Source organism: Nelumbo nucifera, chromosome 1 (assembly GCF_055504915.1).
Source record: "Nelumbo nucifera cultivar China Antique chromosome 1, China Antique-T2T, whole genome shotgun sequence".
Taxonomy (NCBI): domain Eukaryota; kingdom Viridiplantae; phylum Streptophyta; class Magnoliopsida; order Proteales; family Nelumbonaceae; genus Nelumbo; species Nelumbo nucifera.
In genome coordinates, this window is record NC_142649.1 from 129387331 (window position 1) to 129401048 (window position 13718).

The 13718-nt window shown below is 36.8% G+C and overlaps 1 protein-coding gene and 1 non-coding gene across 2 annotated transcripts; one reads left to right on the top strand and one right to left on the bottom strand.

Annotated features, from left to right (window-relative positions):
- Positions 1 to 72: 72 nt before the first annotated feature.
- On the bottom strand, positions 73 to 1251 carry LOC104613215 (uncharacterized). Its single transcript, XM_010280940.1, has one exon. The coding sequence runs from the start codon at positions 1249 to 1251 to the stop codon at positions 73 to 75; it is 1179 nt and encodes a 392-aa protein (XP_010279242.1).
- A 537-nt stretch (positions 1252 to 1788) lies between these two features.
- LOC148803821 (small nucleolar RNA R71) lies at positions 1789 to 1894 on the top strand. Its single transcript, XR_016081726.1, has one exon. It is a non-coding gene; the product is annotated as a small nucleolar RNA R71 (small nucleolar RNA).
- Positions 1895 to 13718: the final 11824 nt, after the last annotated feature.

Genomic DNA, 13718 nt, shown 5'->3' on the forward strand with positions numbered 1-13718 from the left:
AGGGGCTTGCAAAATAGAGGGTAAAGGTCTCCTATCGGAAATTGGCAACATAATATAAGGAGTGTTACCTGACTATTGTAACTCTGGAGAATCATTCAGTGCTGCAACAATTTCCTGCAAATTAGAACTCAAGGTTAATTCCTCTTTCTCAGGATGCTTACTAATGGAAATTTCCTTTCCATCTTTCCCATCAAATTCAAAAACTTCCTGTGCTAGAGAATCAATCATATCTATAGAATAAACAGGATTATCATCACTAGGATATCTCATGGCATCATAAATATTAAACTTAACAATTTTACCATCAAATTCTTGGGTGAGTGTGCCACTATGAACATCTATCTTAGTCTTGAATGTCTTTAAGAATGGTCTCCCTAGCAAAATAGGAGTGGTTTGATCACTATTATCCATATCAAGCACGTAGAAATCAGTAGGGAAAACCAAATCATTAACTTTCACAAGAACATCCTCAACTACACCCTTAGGGTAGGCATTAGATCTATCAACTAATCCAATCACAATACCAGTTTTATTCATAGGTCCAAGTTTCAAAGAAGCATATATAGAATATGGCATGGCATTGATAGAAACTCCTAAGTCTAACATGGCCTTCTCATTTCTATTGTTACCTATCGTGCAAGGGATAGTGAACATACCTAGATCTTTGCACTTTGCAGGGAGTTTTCTTTGAATGACTACAGAAACATTCTCCCCTACTCTCACATTCTCACATCCTTTCAGTTTTTGTTTCCTCTTATGTGTACACAATTCTTTTTGGAATTTAGCATAATGAGGTACTTGTTTAATAGCATCTAATAGGGGAATATTTATCTCGCATCTACGAAAAGTTTCATAAAAATCTTTGAACTGCTCATCTTTTCTAAATTCTGCCAAAGCATGAGGAAAAGGAGGTACCGGTTTATAATCAGAAAGAGTTGGAAATTTACACTTGGGTACTTCATCGTCATTGGGAATGATGTCTTTCTCCTTTTCTTGCTTTGACAATGCAGGGGCTGCCTTTGCTGGAGTCTCAACCTCCTTACCACTTCTCAAAACGATTGCACTTACATTTTCCTTTGGATTCACAACCGTTTGAGAGGGTAATTTCCCCAAACTCTGCGCCTCTAACCAACTAATTGTGGTTGCCATCTGGCCCATCTGATTGTCCAAACGTTGGATACTGGCCCTCGTCTCCTGCTGAAATTGCAAAGTGTTAGTGGCAAGAGATTTAACAATATCCTTTAAAGACATACCAGAATTGGAAGTTTGGGTTGGCTGTTGTCTAGGGGGTGCGGCTGATATTGCTAGAAAGTCGGGCGGTTTTATGGATTCCCATAGCTGAGATTGGGATGATCCCTCCATCCCGGATTGTATGTGCTCAAATAGGGATCATACTTCCTTCGCGATTGCCCCAGAAAACCACCTGCCGCATTCACTTGCTCAATGGGCTCTTCTTGAAGAGTTGGGCATATATCGGTTGGATGCTCTACTACCGAACAAATCCTACAAACCTTCACCGTTTGCATATTACCTGCAGCCACTTGATGAACAAGGGAAGTTAGACTCGCAATTTGTTGTTCAAGGGAAGAGAGATTTACCTCATTAACATGCTTTGATGGAGGGTCAAGCCTAGAGCCGAATTGTTGAGAATTGGCCGCCATATTTGCAATCAAGTTTCTCGCGGCCTCGGGAGTTTTTTCCAAAGCTCCTCCACTAGTAGCATCAATCATGCTCCTATCAGGGGGTTGGAGACCCTCATAGAAATATTGGATGAGTAGTTGCTCATTGATTTGATGATGGGGTAGCTTGCACATAATTTCTTGAAACGTTCCCAGTATTCATGTAAGGACTCCCCGTTGTATTGCCTTACACCACAAATTTCTTTTCTAATATTGGCCGCTCTTGAAGCTGGGAAATATTTCTCCAAAAATAGCCTGTTCCATGTGGTAATACTCCCGGAGAGTAGATAATAGAGCCAATCCTTAGCCAAATCCTTCAAAGAAAACGGAAAGGCTCTTAATTTAATTTGTTCTTCAGTCACCCCCGTGGGTTTCATACTCGTCCATACCACATGAAGCTCTTTCAAATGCTTGTGAGGATCCTCACCTGCAAGACCATGAAAAGTGGGCAAGAGATGTACCGGTCCAGATTTTAATTCAAAAGTAGCATTAGCATCTAAAGCAGGTAAGGTTATGCATAAGAGTTGTTGATTCAAATCAGGTGCGGCAAGCTCTTTCAAAGTTCGGTTTTCAGCCATGATTTCCTCATCTCTCAAATCAGAACTGCTAACAGATAGGGAATCAAAAGCTATATCGTTCTCTTCAAAATGACTCCGAGCTTCTCTCCTTAACTTGTGCAAAGTTCTCTCTATTTTTGGATCGTACCGCAAATCACCTTGCTTAGAAAATCGAGTTACAAGCATAAATCAAGGAAACCCTAATAAACCATGAACGACATATCATAAAAAAATCTAGAGTGATGAAAACAAATAAATAAATAAATAAGACAAAATATTCTACGCTAAAACACAAACAATCAAAGTGATTTCTATTTTTTTTTCAAAAGTTTCAAGAACGAAACAATGATCTCACAATAAGCACAAAAACCAATTAAAAAACTCCCCGGCAACGACGCCAAAATTTGGCATGCTGTCATAGGCACCAAAAAATAAAACCTATACTCCTAAAACAAATGCAGTAGTGTGAGTAAGAATCGTTCCCACAGAGAGTATCTAGCCTAGTTTTTGTGTTGCGTGAACAAAGATAGAGGGGGGGGGGTTTGTATGTAACGAAAACCAGAATTAGAAAGAAAAAAACCAAATGAGGAGCAATGCAAATCAAGGTATTAAAATTAATCAAAAGAACGAGTCTTGGTCTAAGTTAACATCCACCATTAGAATTTCACTACTGCTCGTCGATGCAAAGATGTATCAATTCAGACTTTGAATATTCATCGTAGGAATTATTTTCCTGTATCTCCCTAATCACAGTTAATCAGAAAAAAAAAACCGATCCTCTTAACCCTTACTACTGAACAATCCCTAAATAAGCGTTAAAGATTTAATCCAGCAGTAGCCTTAAGCATTAAAGATCGATGAAGTTAAACAACACAAGCACAAGCGGTTACATTTAATTCAATCGAGTGTTCCTCCTAAGATCTAACAATTTCTGACGCAGCAAATCATTAAACCCTAGTTGCAATGAATAATAAACTAGTACGCCTCCTAGCAATCAGACGAAACAATCATAAACATGAACATAGAATAACATTCGATATTCAAAGCATAAATTAAACAATAAAAATCAAATTAGATCTCACAGTTTTGTTGATTCTAAGGCTTCTGCTTCCTTCAACCAAGTATCAGAATTTTGCTACGCATGGTCATGGTGAAAAATCGAGAAAAATCAGAGAAGAGAGAAGAGAAGAGAATAAAGGTGTGGAAACCCTAGGTCTGATCGTTTTCTTTCTTGTTTTTCCTCTTCTTTTCTTTCTCTCTACTTCCCCCAAGAGAAGCCTAAAAAATCTCCTAAAATTTCTCTAGATGACAATCTCCAAGTCTGACTTATCAAGAAAAATATCAAAGATAAGATAAAACAAAGTTCTAATGTAAGTGGGAGAGTGGTGATTTTGCATATGAAAACTTGCAGGGTAAGGAATGTTTCCAGCACGTTAGCAGTGCGGTTGCAGCTATTTCGTGCCCGATTTCGACATCGATGCAGTCAGTCTCTAACAAAACTCAAAACATGAAAGTTGTAGAGATTTTCCTTATCGTTCCAACGCATCTTGAATCATCTCAATTGAATTACGATGAAAGAGTTATGCCCAAATTACCCAATTAGCCTTGCTTTTCACTTAACGCCTCCATTTGTGCCCTAAATCAAAATATAAGAATAATGAGTCCATTTAGGTATTAAATAAGTATAAAACACTAAACATTAAGGGAGAAAAATATGATATTTTGCATTCTCATCACTTACGGTTTTCCATTTAACGGGAGGGAACGAAATGGAATCTTACTTTTCCAACGGACAAATGGAGGTGTTTGGTCATGAAATTTAACGTGGGGGGGTTATTCGGGTCTCCAAATAGTGTGGTAAGGTCTAATTGGTCATATGAAGTTGGGATAACGGATGGTAAGATCTAATTAATGAGATTTGTTGAAATAGGATTTAGGCTTGATGGGGGGTCAAATGGGGGAATTTTTAGATATAATTTGGTAGGTAATCATGGATTACGGTGAGGAATCAAGTGGATGGTTCTAATTTGAAAAAGATATGGTCAATCTTGGTAACCATTCAGGGCCATCAAAATGACATCATAATGTTTTTGTGGTTGATCATCGTCGATTTGTGATGGAGTTCACTAGTTGATTACTTCCTAGTGATCTTGAGGTGATGCGTGTGTGTTGGATTTGATTTTAAGAAGTTGAAGTTTGAATACCGCATAGATTGGGGCTGTTAGAAAGGAAGTTGGTGTGATGAACGGTGGATCTTTGGAGTTCAGTCATGAAAATTGATGTATAAATAAGCTATAAGTTTCCAAGTCTGGGGATGGTGTCTAATTGAACGTTGATGTTGATCTCAAGGTTCTTATTTGTCCAGCAGGTTGTGTTAAAGGAGGGTATTTTGGGCTTTGGAAAGTCTCAAGTTGATCAAGTTGTGCTTCTAAATTTTTTGGGTCTAAGAGGAGGGTACAAAGAGGTAGGGTGAAGGGACCGAGCAAAAATTGGGTGCTTGTTAGACAGTTTTGTATGCCCTTAGCTTCAATCAGAATGATGTACTTTATGAGTTTATTGTAAATGAATAAAAGTGCATATTTGATTCATGTTCCCTTGGTATGTTTATGTGTAATACCCTTAAACTGCACACTTAATGAGACTCGTGTTAGTTTAGAATGTTCACAGCCAGTGGGTCGGTCTGGGGAGACCTATCATGACAAGGCTGACACTGTGGTGCCACCAAGTCGGTTGGGGTGGCCTGTCTCAGCTGCCAGGGTGAGACCCTAGGCACATACAGTGTAGGATTAATTGAATCTTTGAACTGGACCAGATTTTCAGTATTGCCCTGGACCTTGGAGATTGATGGGCAAAACTGGAAAGTTACACCCGACCCCTAGACTCGATTATGATACTACACTAGGTGTCGGATTGGGCTGTCTTTGATATACCAATCAGTGAGATCCTTAGCAGGGGTCAAAACCTGGGTATGTTGGGACAGTCCGAGAATTCATCTGAGTGGGTGATCAAAGTGACAGGATCAGCCCCTTTGTCGAACAAAGGTAATGATCGGGGATGCACTCTCACTGATGGAAACCAAGACTGTTGGCAGCCGATTTCAACCGTTGATATTTGTTTTGCAAAGTATATTTTATATGAGATATAAAAGTATATATATTATGGTTTCTCAAATGTTTGCAAAAGGGTTTTAATTCCCGGGATCCATATAAGTGGAGAGTGCAACACTGTTCCTTGCAGCCGAGGGAGAGGTCCTCTCTTGTCGGGCAGTGTATGATCATTATGGGCTGAAAGGTTAAGTGTAAGACCATTGAGGATAATACTTGATGGGCTAATCTTGCATCTGCCCACAGTCCCTGGGTGTTACAAGGTGGCTTGGCCCAGGGACCACTTAGGGTAAGTGTTGGGTCCATAGAGCCCATTCGATGGGTTTCAGGGGGTGCACTGTCTTTAACAGTGTATTCGGACAGTCCTTATAACAAAGGCTGGGCCGAACCCATGTGACTGATGTGTAGATCAATGCTTGGGTCCCACGCCATACAAGGAAGCCCAACTGGGTAGCAGTTAGGAAGGTTAAGTGAGCACATAAGCTTAATGGGCCTAAAGCCCATTTCGAACTGGGCTATTCATTTAGTTAATTAAATGGGCGAATTTTGAGATGGATTAGCAGATAGGATAGGGTCTTAATCCTATCCACTCAAACAGTTCAGATCTGAATATGATTCAGATCTAGAAACCTCCTAATGAGATTAGGAGAAAGCTAATCTAATATGCAGATAAGATAAGGGTTTATCCCTATCACCTAAAGAGAAGTCTTATCCAAATATGATTTGGATAAGCTGCTCCTAATTGGATTAGGAGCTAATCTTTTTAGGTTAACAAAAGAAGGAGGGGGCAGCAGCCTTTAGAAGACACACAACATCAGATTTTCTTTAGTGCTGAAATCAAGAAGAGAGAATTCTGCACCCTACGAATACTCTCTTGCCGCCTCCTTGTTCTTGTCGCCCTGTTTGCCAGTTCGATCTCCAGTTGTGGGAGAAGTCAAGATTGGATCTTGACATCAGTTCTTTGAGAAAGGATTGAAAGGAAGTTGTGCTCACGTACCATCCTACTGATTCTTGCGAAGGACCGAGTTCTTGGAGAAAAACACTGCTGATTCTACTCCATCCTATACTGCGCCATCTTCAGTGGGAGCAGTTTTTGGATCCTTCCTTGGGCGTGAACACCTCCGTTGGGAGATACTACTTCTCCGTATCAGGTATAATTCTCCCCTACTCCTTTTGGTTCAGATCTGATTCAGTCTAAGGTTCAAGAATGATCCTTGAAAATATGATTTTCTAAATAGGGAATGCGATTACCAATTGAAGGGAGAGAAAATTTTTTTGAAATTCGCCCCTTATTCCGCAATCTTTGGGCGTCCATGGGATGGATCTCTCATCCCTTTAGTGGTATCAGAGCCATGGTTCAAATCTTGAACCAGTTTGTTTCAGATCTGAACCTGCGCAAATGGGCAGAAGGTGTTCTACCCGATTTGCGTAGATATGGGTTTTGGGAAATCTGTTCCCAAAATTAATGAGCGAATAATCTGAAATTAATTTTACATAAATATGATTATTATTTAGATTTGTTCTTTATGATATTCTTGATTTATGGGCTGTTCGTACAAGAGGAGATTGAATTCTTGGTTTGCGCAGGGAACCTGCAATTTTGCAGTTCTTGAATTATTTTTGGTCTGTAAATAATTTTTTTTTTTTAGACTCAATGTATAGGTATTCGATCTGATGTAATTATTAATAGAAATAGGATTTCTATTTATTTTATTTTGGATCGAAAGATGATGGCGCAGAAAAGGAGATTTCGCAGAGAAGGAGATTTCGCAAATGGGTGAATCGCTATCCACGATTTGCAGTTTTTGAAACTGCATTCTGTGATCTAACCTCTGTTTTGCAGGATGGATTGTGCGAATAGCCCTGATTACTGATTCTTGTTTTTCCTTTTATCAGTATTTAATTTCAGATTATTTTCTTGAATTAAAGATTTAATTAAAGATCAAACCCTAGACCCATTCGAACCAAGATTGGTTCAAATAGTTTGAACCAAACCTAGGGTTTAATCAAGGCTGAAAGTCAGCCCTAATTTTCCCACTAATGGGCCTAGGGATTGGTGTTTAATTAAATGGTTAATTCGGCCCAACCTGTAAAGGCCCAGTTTTAAAAGGTTAAAACTGCTAAAAGCCCACTTAACATTTAAAGCTATATGGGCTGAATCATTCGGCCCATATACCTAGATAATATTAATGGTTAATATTATGGATTTAAAATGGGCTTCAAATGAGCCTTACAGATGATTAATTGATTGGATTAATTTATCCCTGCATGTGATTTATGGATGTGATGTGCTACGTACATGGGCCATAAGTACTTGGCCTATGCTCAATCGACAGTGGCTCTTGCGCACACCATGACTGAATGCACATCATTGCCATGGTGTCCCTTTTGGTCATTGGATGACCTCCCTCAGTGGTGGGTCCCACACCTCATCAAGAGGTTACGTGCGGAACCCTAGTCGATTTAGGCCCACCGAAATCTGGCTTTATTAAAGTCAGTGGGAGCCACTTTGGTTTGACCTAAAATAAGAACTAGGGCGTAATTAAATGTTCCCTCCGGCTAATATGAGTGCATGTGATAGGGAGATTCATATGATGAACTCTCTAAAGGCCTTCCATCATTAGCATTAGGATGGGTCCTTCAGTAATGAGGAAATGCACCATAAAATGGGCTATCCATTTGCTGTTGGGCTTGTCTGAGTGTTTCATAAGATGATAGGGGCGTCATAGACCGATGTGGAGAACGGTCTGTCTTCTTTAGTAGGGCTATCCATTTAAGGAGAAATTTGATTTCTATTTCAAAACTGTGTGTAGATGGTTATTCTGTCTTCTTTAGTAATATGATTACTATTAAAAGAAACAACAGATTCATCGCATACGGGGAACTGGAGAACGGTCTCTATGTTCTACATCCTTCTCTAGAAACTAACATAATCGAAACTACGTCGGCTGAAATCCCCAAGAAGAGAGCCCGTGATACAATTAATCCCATGTGAATGTGGCATTACTGACTTGGCCACATCGGTGTTGACCGAATCACAAGATTGGTAAAGGATGGTCCTTTGGATTTTCTAACTGTAGAAGATCTTCCCACTTGTGAGCCTTGCCTACAAGGCAAGATGACGAAACAACCATTTAACAGTAAGTCTGAAAGATGTACAGGCACACTTGACCTAATACATACTGATGTATGTGGTCCCCTGAGTGTCAGGACATGAAATCAACACGTGTATTTCATCACCTTCACAGATGATTTTTCACGATATGGTTACGTGTACCTAATGAGACACAAGTCTGAATCCTTTGAAAAGTTCAAAGAGTTTAGACAAGAGGTCAAGAAACAGTTAGGGAGAGAAATTAAAGCCCTTCGATTAGATCGAGGTGGCGAGTATCTCTCTGACGAATTCAAGGACTACTTAAAGGACAATGGGATAGTATCACAATCAGCTCCTCCTGCTACACCACAACTTAACGGTGTTTCAGAGAGGAGGAATAGGACCTTATTGGATATGGTCCGGTCGCTTCTCATACACTCAGAGTTACCCACATCCTTTTGGGGTTACGCATTAGAGACTGCGATTTATGTGCTGAATCGGGTTCCAACCAAATCGGTTCCAAATACTCCATATGAACTTTGGACCGGAAAGAAACCAAGTGTCAGGCACTTGAAGATTTGGGGTTGTCCAGCACACGTTAAAAGAACGAGTGCAGACAACTTGGAATCCAAGACCAGTCGTTGCCTATTTGTAGGCTACCCAAAAGGCTCTGTAGGTTATCTATTGTATGACCCAAGTGAGCATAAAGTGTTCTGCAGTCGAAATGCACAATTCTTGGAAACCGATTATATCCTGGACACCCATCGTCAGGAAGTTGTTCTTGATGAGGAGAGCTCAGGAGCAGTGGGAGATGTCCCACAAGTTCCAGGTAGTGACCAACCTAGAAGATCCACTCGGGTATCCAGGCCACCAGTCCGTTATGGTTATGACCAGGATAGTTACCTGGTGGAAACCTTGACTAGTGAGGAGGATGTCGTGAATTATGCGGAAGCTATGTTGGACATAGATTCCCAGAAGTGGGTGGAGGCCATGAGAGCAGAGATGGACTCAATGGAGACCAATGGAGTCTAGACTCTAGTAGATCCGCCCTCCGGGGTAAAGGCAATCGGTTGCAAATGGATTTACATGAGGAAGAAGGGCCCCAATGGTAAGGTTGAGACCTTCAAGGCTCGTCTGGTGGCGAAAGGGTACACTCAGAAAGAGGGCATCGATTATGAGGAAACCTTTTCGCCTGTGGCCATGCTTAAATCCATTAGGATCCTGCTAGCTGTAGCAGCATACCATGACTATGAGATTTGGCAGATGATTGTCAAAACTGCATTCCTAAATGGAGATCTTACTGAACATATCTATATGCAGCAGCCGCAAAGCTTCATTGCTACAGGACAGGAAAACATTGTATGTAAACTTAACAGGTCCATTTATGGACTTAAGCAAGCTTCTAGAAGTTGGAACATACGTTTTAATTCTGCTGTCAAATCGTTTGACTTCGAGCAGAATCCGGATGAACCCTGTGTCTACAGGAAGTACAGTGGAGATAAGGTTACCTTCTTGGTTCTGTATGTAGATGACATTCTACTCATTGGGAATGATGTAGGAATGTTAACTACGGTGAAAGTATGGCTATCACAGCAATTCTCCATGAAAGATCTTGGAGAAGCCTCCTATATACTGGGTCTTCGACTCTATAGAGATAGATCAAAGTGGATAATAGGATTATCCCAATCTGCTTACATTGACAAAATAGTCAAGAGATACAGCATGGAAAACTCCAAGAAAGGAAATGTTCCTTTCAGGCACGGAGTCACTCTCTCCAAGAAGATGTCTCCCAAGACTTCTGAGGAGATTGATGGCATGAAAGACGTTCCTTATGCCTCAGCCGTAGGGAGCATCATGTATGCCATGCTGTGCACTCGTCCTAACATTGCTCAGGCAGTGAGTGTAGTAAGCAGATTTCAGGCCAACCCAGGGCAGGAGCATTGGACTGCTGTGAAAAACATACTTAAGTACCTTCGAAGGACAAAAGAGTTTTGTCTAGTATTCGACGGTAGCTCACTACAGATCCAAGGGTATACAGATGCCGATTCTACTCCATCCTGTACTGCGCCATCTTCAGTGGGAGCAGTTTTTGGATCCTTCCTTGGGCGTGAACACCTCCGTTGGGAGATACTACTTCTCCGTATCAGGTATAATTCTCCCCTACTCCTTTTGGTTCAGATCTGATTCAGTCTAAGGTTCAAGAATGATCCTTGAAAATATGATTTTCTAAATAGGGAATGCGATTACCAGTTGAAGGGAGAGAAATTTTTTTTGAAATTCGCCCCTTATTCCGCAATCTTTGGGCGTCCATGGGATGGATCTCTCATCCCTTCAGTGCTAACACCCATCAATCTCATCAAAAGACTAAATTTTTCAACCTATAAGTTGGAGAAGCAAAACTCCTATTCACAATTCTTGGGCCTCTTAGCTATTCACAACAAAGATAGTTACCTGTTTGTTGGTTTTCGTTATTCACAAAAGTGAACTTATAGACAGAATGAAAGAAAAACCAAACACAACTATAAGCATTTAGCTATTGTAGATACAAGTTCGAAGTATTGAAGAAATTAAAAAAAAAAAGAATAGAAGAAAGGGCATAAAAATAAAGTGTATAACATTTAATTATTGCATATACAAGTTGAAATACCCATGGCCATGTAATGCTAGGTCTAGCCAAAGAAATGAGATATCTACAGCTAGAATGAGGTCAAATGTTTTTCAATGGTTTTTTCATTTCTCCTCTTTATCGATTTCATTTAGGTAGTCAAACTTGCTTTTTTTTTACATTCTTTATTTTTTAATTTTAACATTTGAAAAATGAAAGGGTGGGCATAACGGGAGGAATAACTAGACGTTTGATGATTTTGCACGTATGAGATGTGGGTATTGTGCATTGGTTAACATGTTAAAGTTTGAATGAAAGAGCACGCTATCTCACACCAAAAGGATTGCAGGAGATCTGAGCTCTATTAAAAGTGTAAATGAGAGTGTGGAACTTTTGTTTGACTAAAATACCTCAATTTTTTAACTTGTTCCCTCTCTAATTGTAAAGACATAAATGTAATTCGAACAATCACTTTTCTCCTCATTCAAATCACTCTTATTAATTCCTATTTTAAGGTATTAACTCCTATTAACATTCACCAAATCCTATTTTTTACTAGAATGCCCCTATTTTTTAATTTGGTTCCTCTGTGTCTGTAAAGGCACAAAATATAATTTGAACTACTACATTTCTCCTTATTCAATTTCTTGTCATTCAGTTTTATATTTAGGGTGTTGGCTCAATTCTTTTATTGAATCTATATTAATTAACCATATTATAGATAAATAAGTGTGACAAAGTAATTGTTTTTATTGGTAATAGAAATAAAACATAAATTTAAACCAATCAAAAAATGGAATTGTTTTTAGGTTTGGTGGAGAGTCAACACTTCAACCTTTTAATTTGGGTCAAAATATGTCAACACTTGATGACATAGTTAAATAATAATAAAAATTTAAAAAGATGAAAACACACAAAAGTATAAAAATACAAAAAAAAAAATTGTAGGCAACATTTGGTCTTAATATCATATATACTCATCATATCAAACAAAAATAAGTGTGAAAAATAAAAATAATTTTTATAGACATAAAAATATAAAAAATTGTAAACATTTCTAGAAACATATTATTTACTTTTTCTAGCTTGACTAAAATAACTTATTTTTGAATTCAGCCCCTCTCTAACTGTGAGGGCTGAAAATGTAATTTGAACTACTACATTTCACCTCATTTAATTCCCTCTAATTAAGTCCTATATTTAAGGTATTTACTCCCATGCTATATCTTTTTTAACCAGTAAATTCTATTAAAAAGATCTATATTCAATATCTTTTCAATTAATGCAAAAATAAAACCTTCTTGTATCCACGTCGGGCAAGCAATTCAATCAATGAGTTGAAATGAATCAATCCATTATATCAGAATTAAAACATAAAAATAAAAAAGGGTAAAAGTAAAAGATTTTTAAAAATACATAAATTTTATAGAAAACATTTGAGAACATCTCTAATGTATAAACAAAAAAATTAATTTCATGCATATATATATATATATATATATATAAACAAAGCGCTCTAGAAATTTTTTCCTTTTTTTGAATTTTTTATTTTTTTATTCCATGTCATTTTTGGAACAACCAATGGGATGCACTTTCCAAGAACCTAAATAATTTCTTCTCGTAAAATTTCTCCTAAACTACCTCCCCCACTTTCTCAAAAATTATCTATAATTCCTACTTTTCTTCTAAATTATCTCTAATTCCTATTTATTTCCAAAATTAGCTCTAATTTAGTAGAGAGTTTCTCTCCCATATTATCTCTAATTCCTATTTATCCTCTCCCCTATTTTTTGTCTATATCTATCTAAAGAAAATTTGGATTAAAAAAGTTAAGAATTATTTAAATGTTCTAACAAAATTATATAATAACCTAAAAATATTTATTAAAAACACAAAAAATAATTTATATTTTTACAAAATATATCATGTAATTATGTACTAACAATTTAAATTATATTTTTCTGGATGATCAATTTAAATGTTTTTTAAGTATTTATTAATATGCAATATCTTTAAATAAATAAAATTCAAATAACAACAAGTTTTAAATATTTTATAGACTATTTAAATATTTATCATAACTATATTTTAAATAGTTAAAATAACAGAATTATGTAATAAATTTAAAAAAATTATTCAAAGTAGAAAAATAATTGTAACATAATATTCAAATTAATAATAATTTAATATATTACAAAATTAATAATGAAATTATGTAATAATAGTATAAATTATGATTTTATGGATAAGTAAATTCAATAAATAATTATTTTAGACAATATTTAAGTATTTAAATAACTTAATATTTTAAATAACAAAATATTAAACATAACTACATTTTAAATAGTTAAAATAAAGAAGTTATGTAATAAATTTAAAAGAATTCTAAAAAGAAAAATATTTATAACATAATATTGTAAATAACTAATTTCACTTATATCAAGCAATAATTCAAGTATAACTATTCCAATAATTATTTATTGTTTTCGTGATAAATGTATTTTCAATGATTATGTATAAATTTATTTTGTTTTGTTATTTAACAGAAACTTTTAATAATTATTGGAGATTAAACTCTATTATTGAATTTTTTTAAATTTAATTTATTATACCTATTGTATTTTTGTTATAACTTCTTGATTAATTAATATTTATTAGAGATTAAACTATTATTTGAGA

What these genes read in the sequence shown, in the direction of transcription:
- LOC104613215 (XM_010280940.1), bottom strand. Translation starts at nt 1,251, where the DNA reads ATGTCTTTAAAGGATATTGTTAAATCTCTTGCCACTAACACTTTGCAA.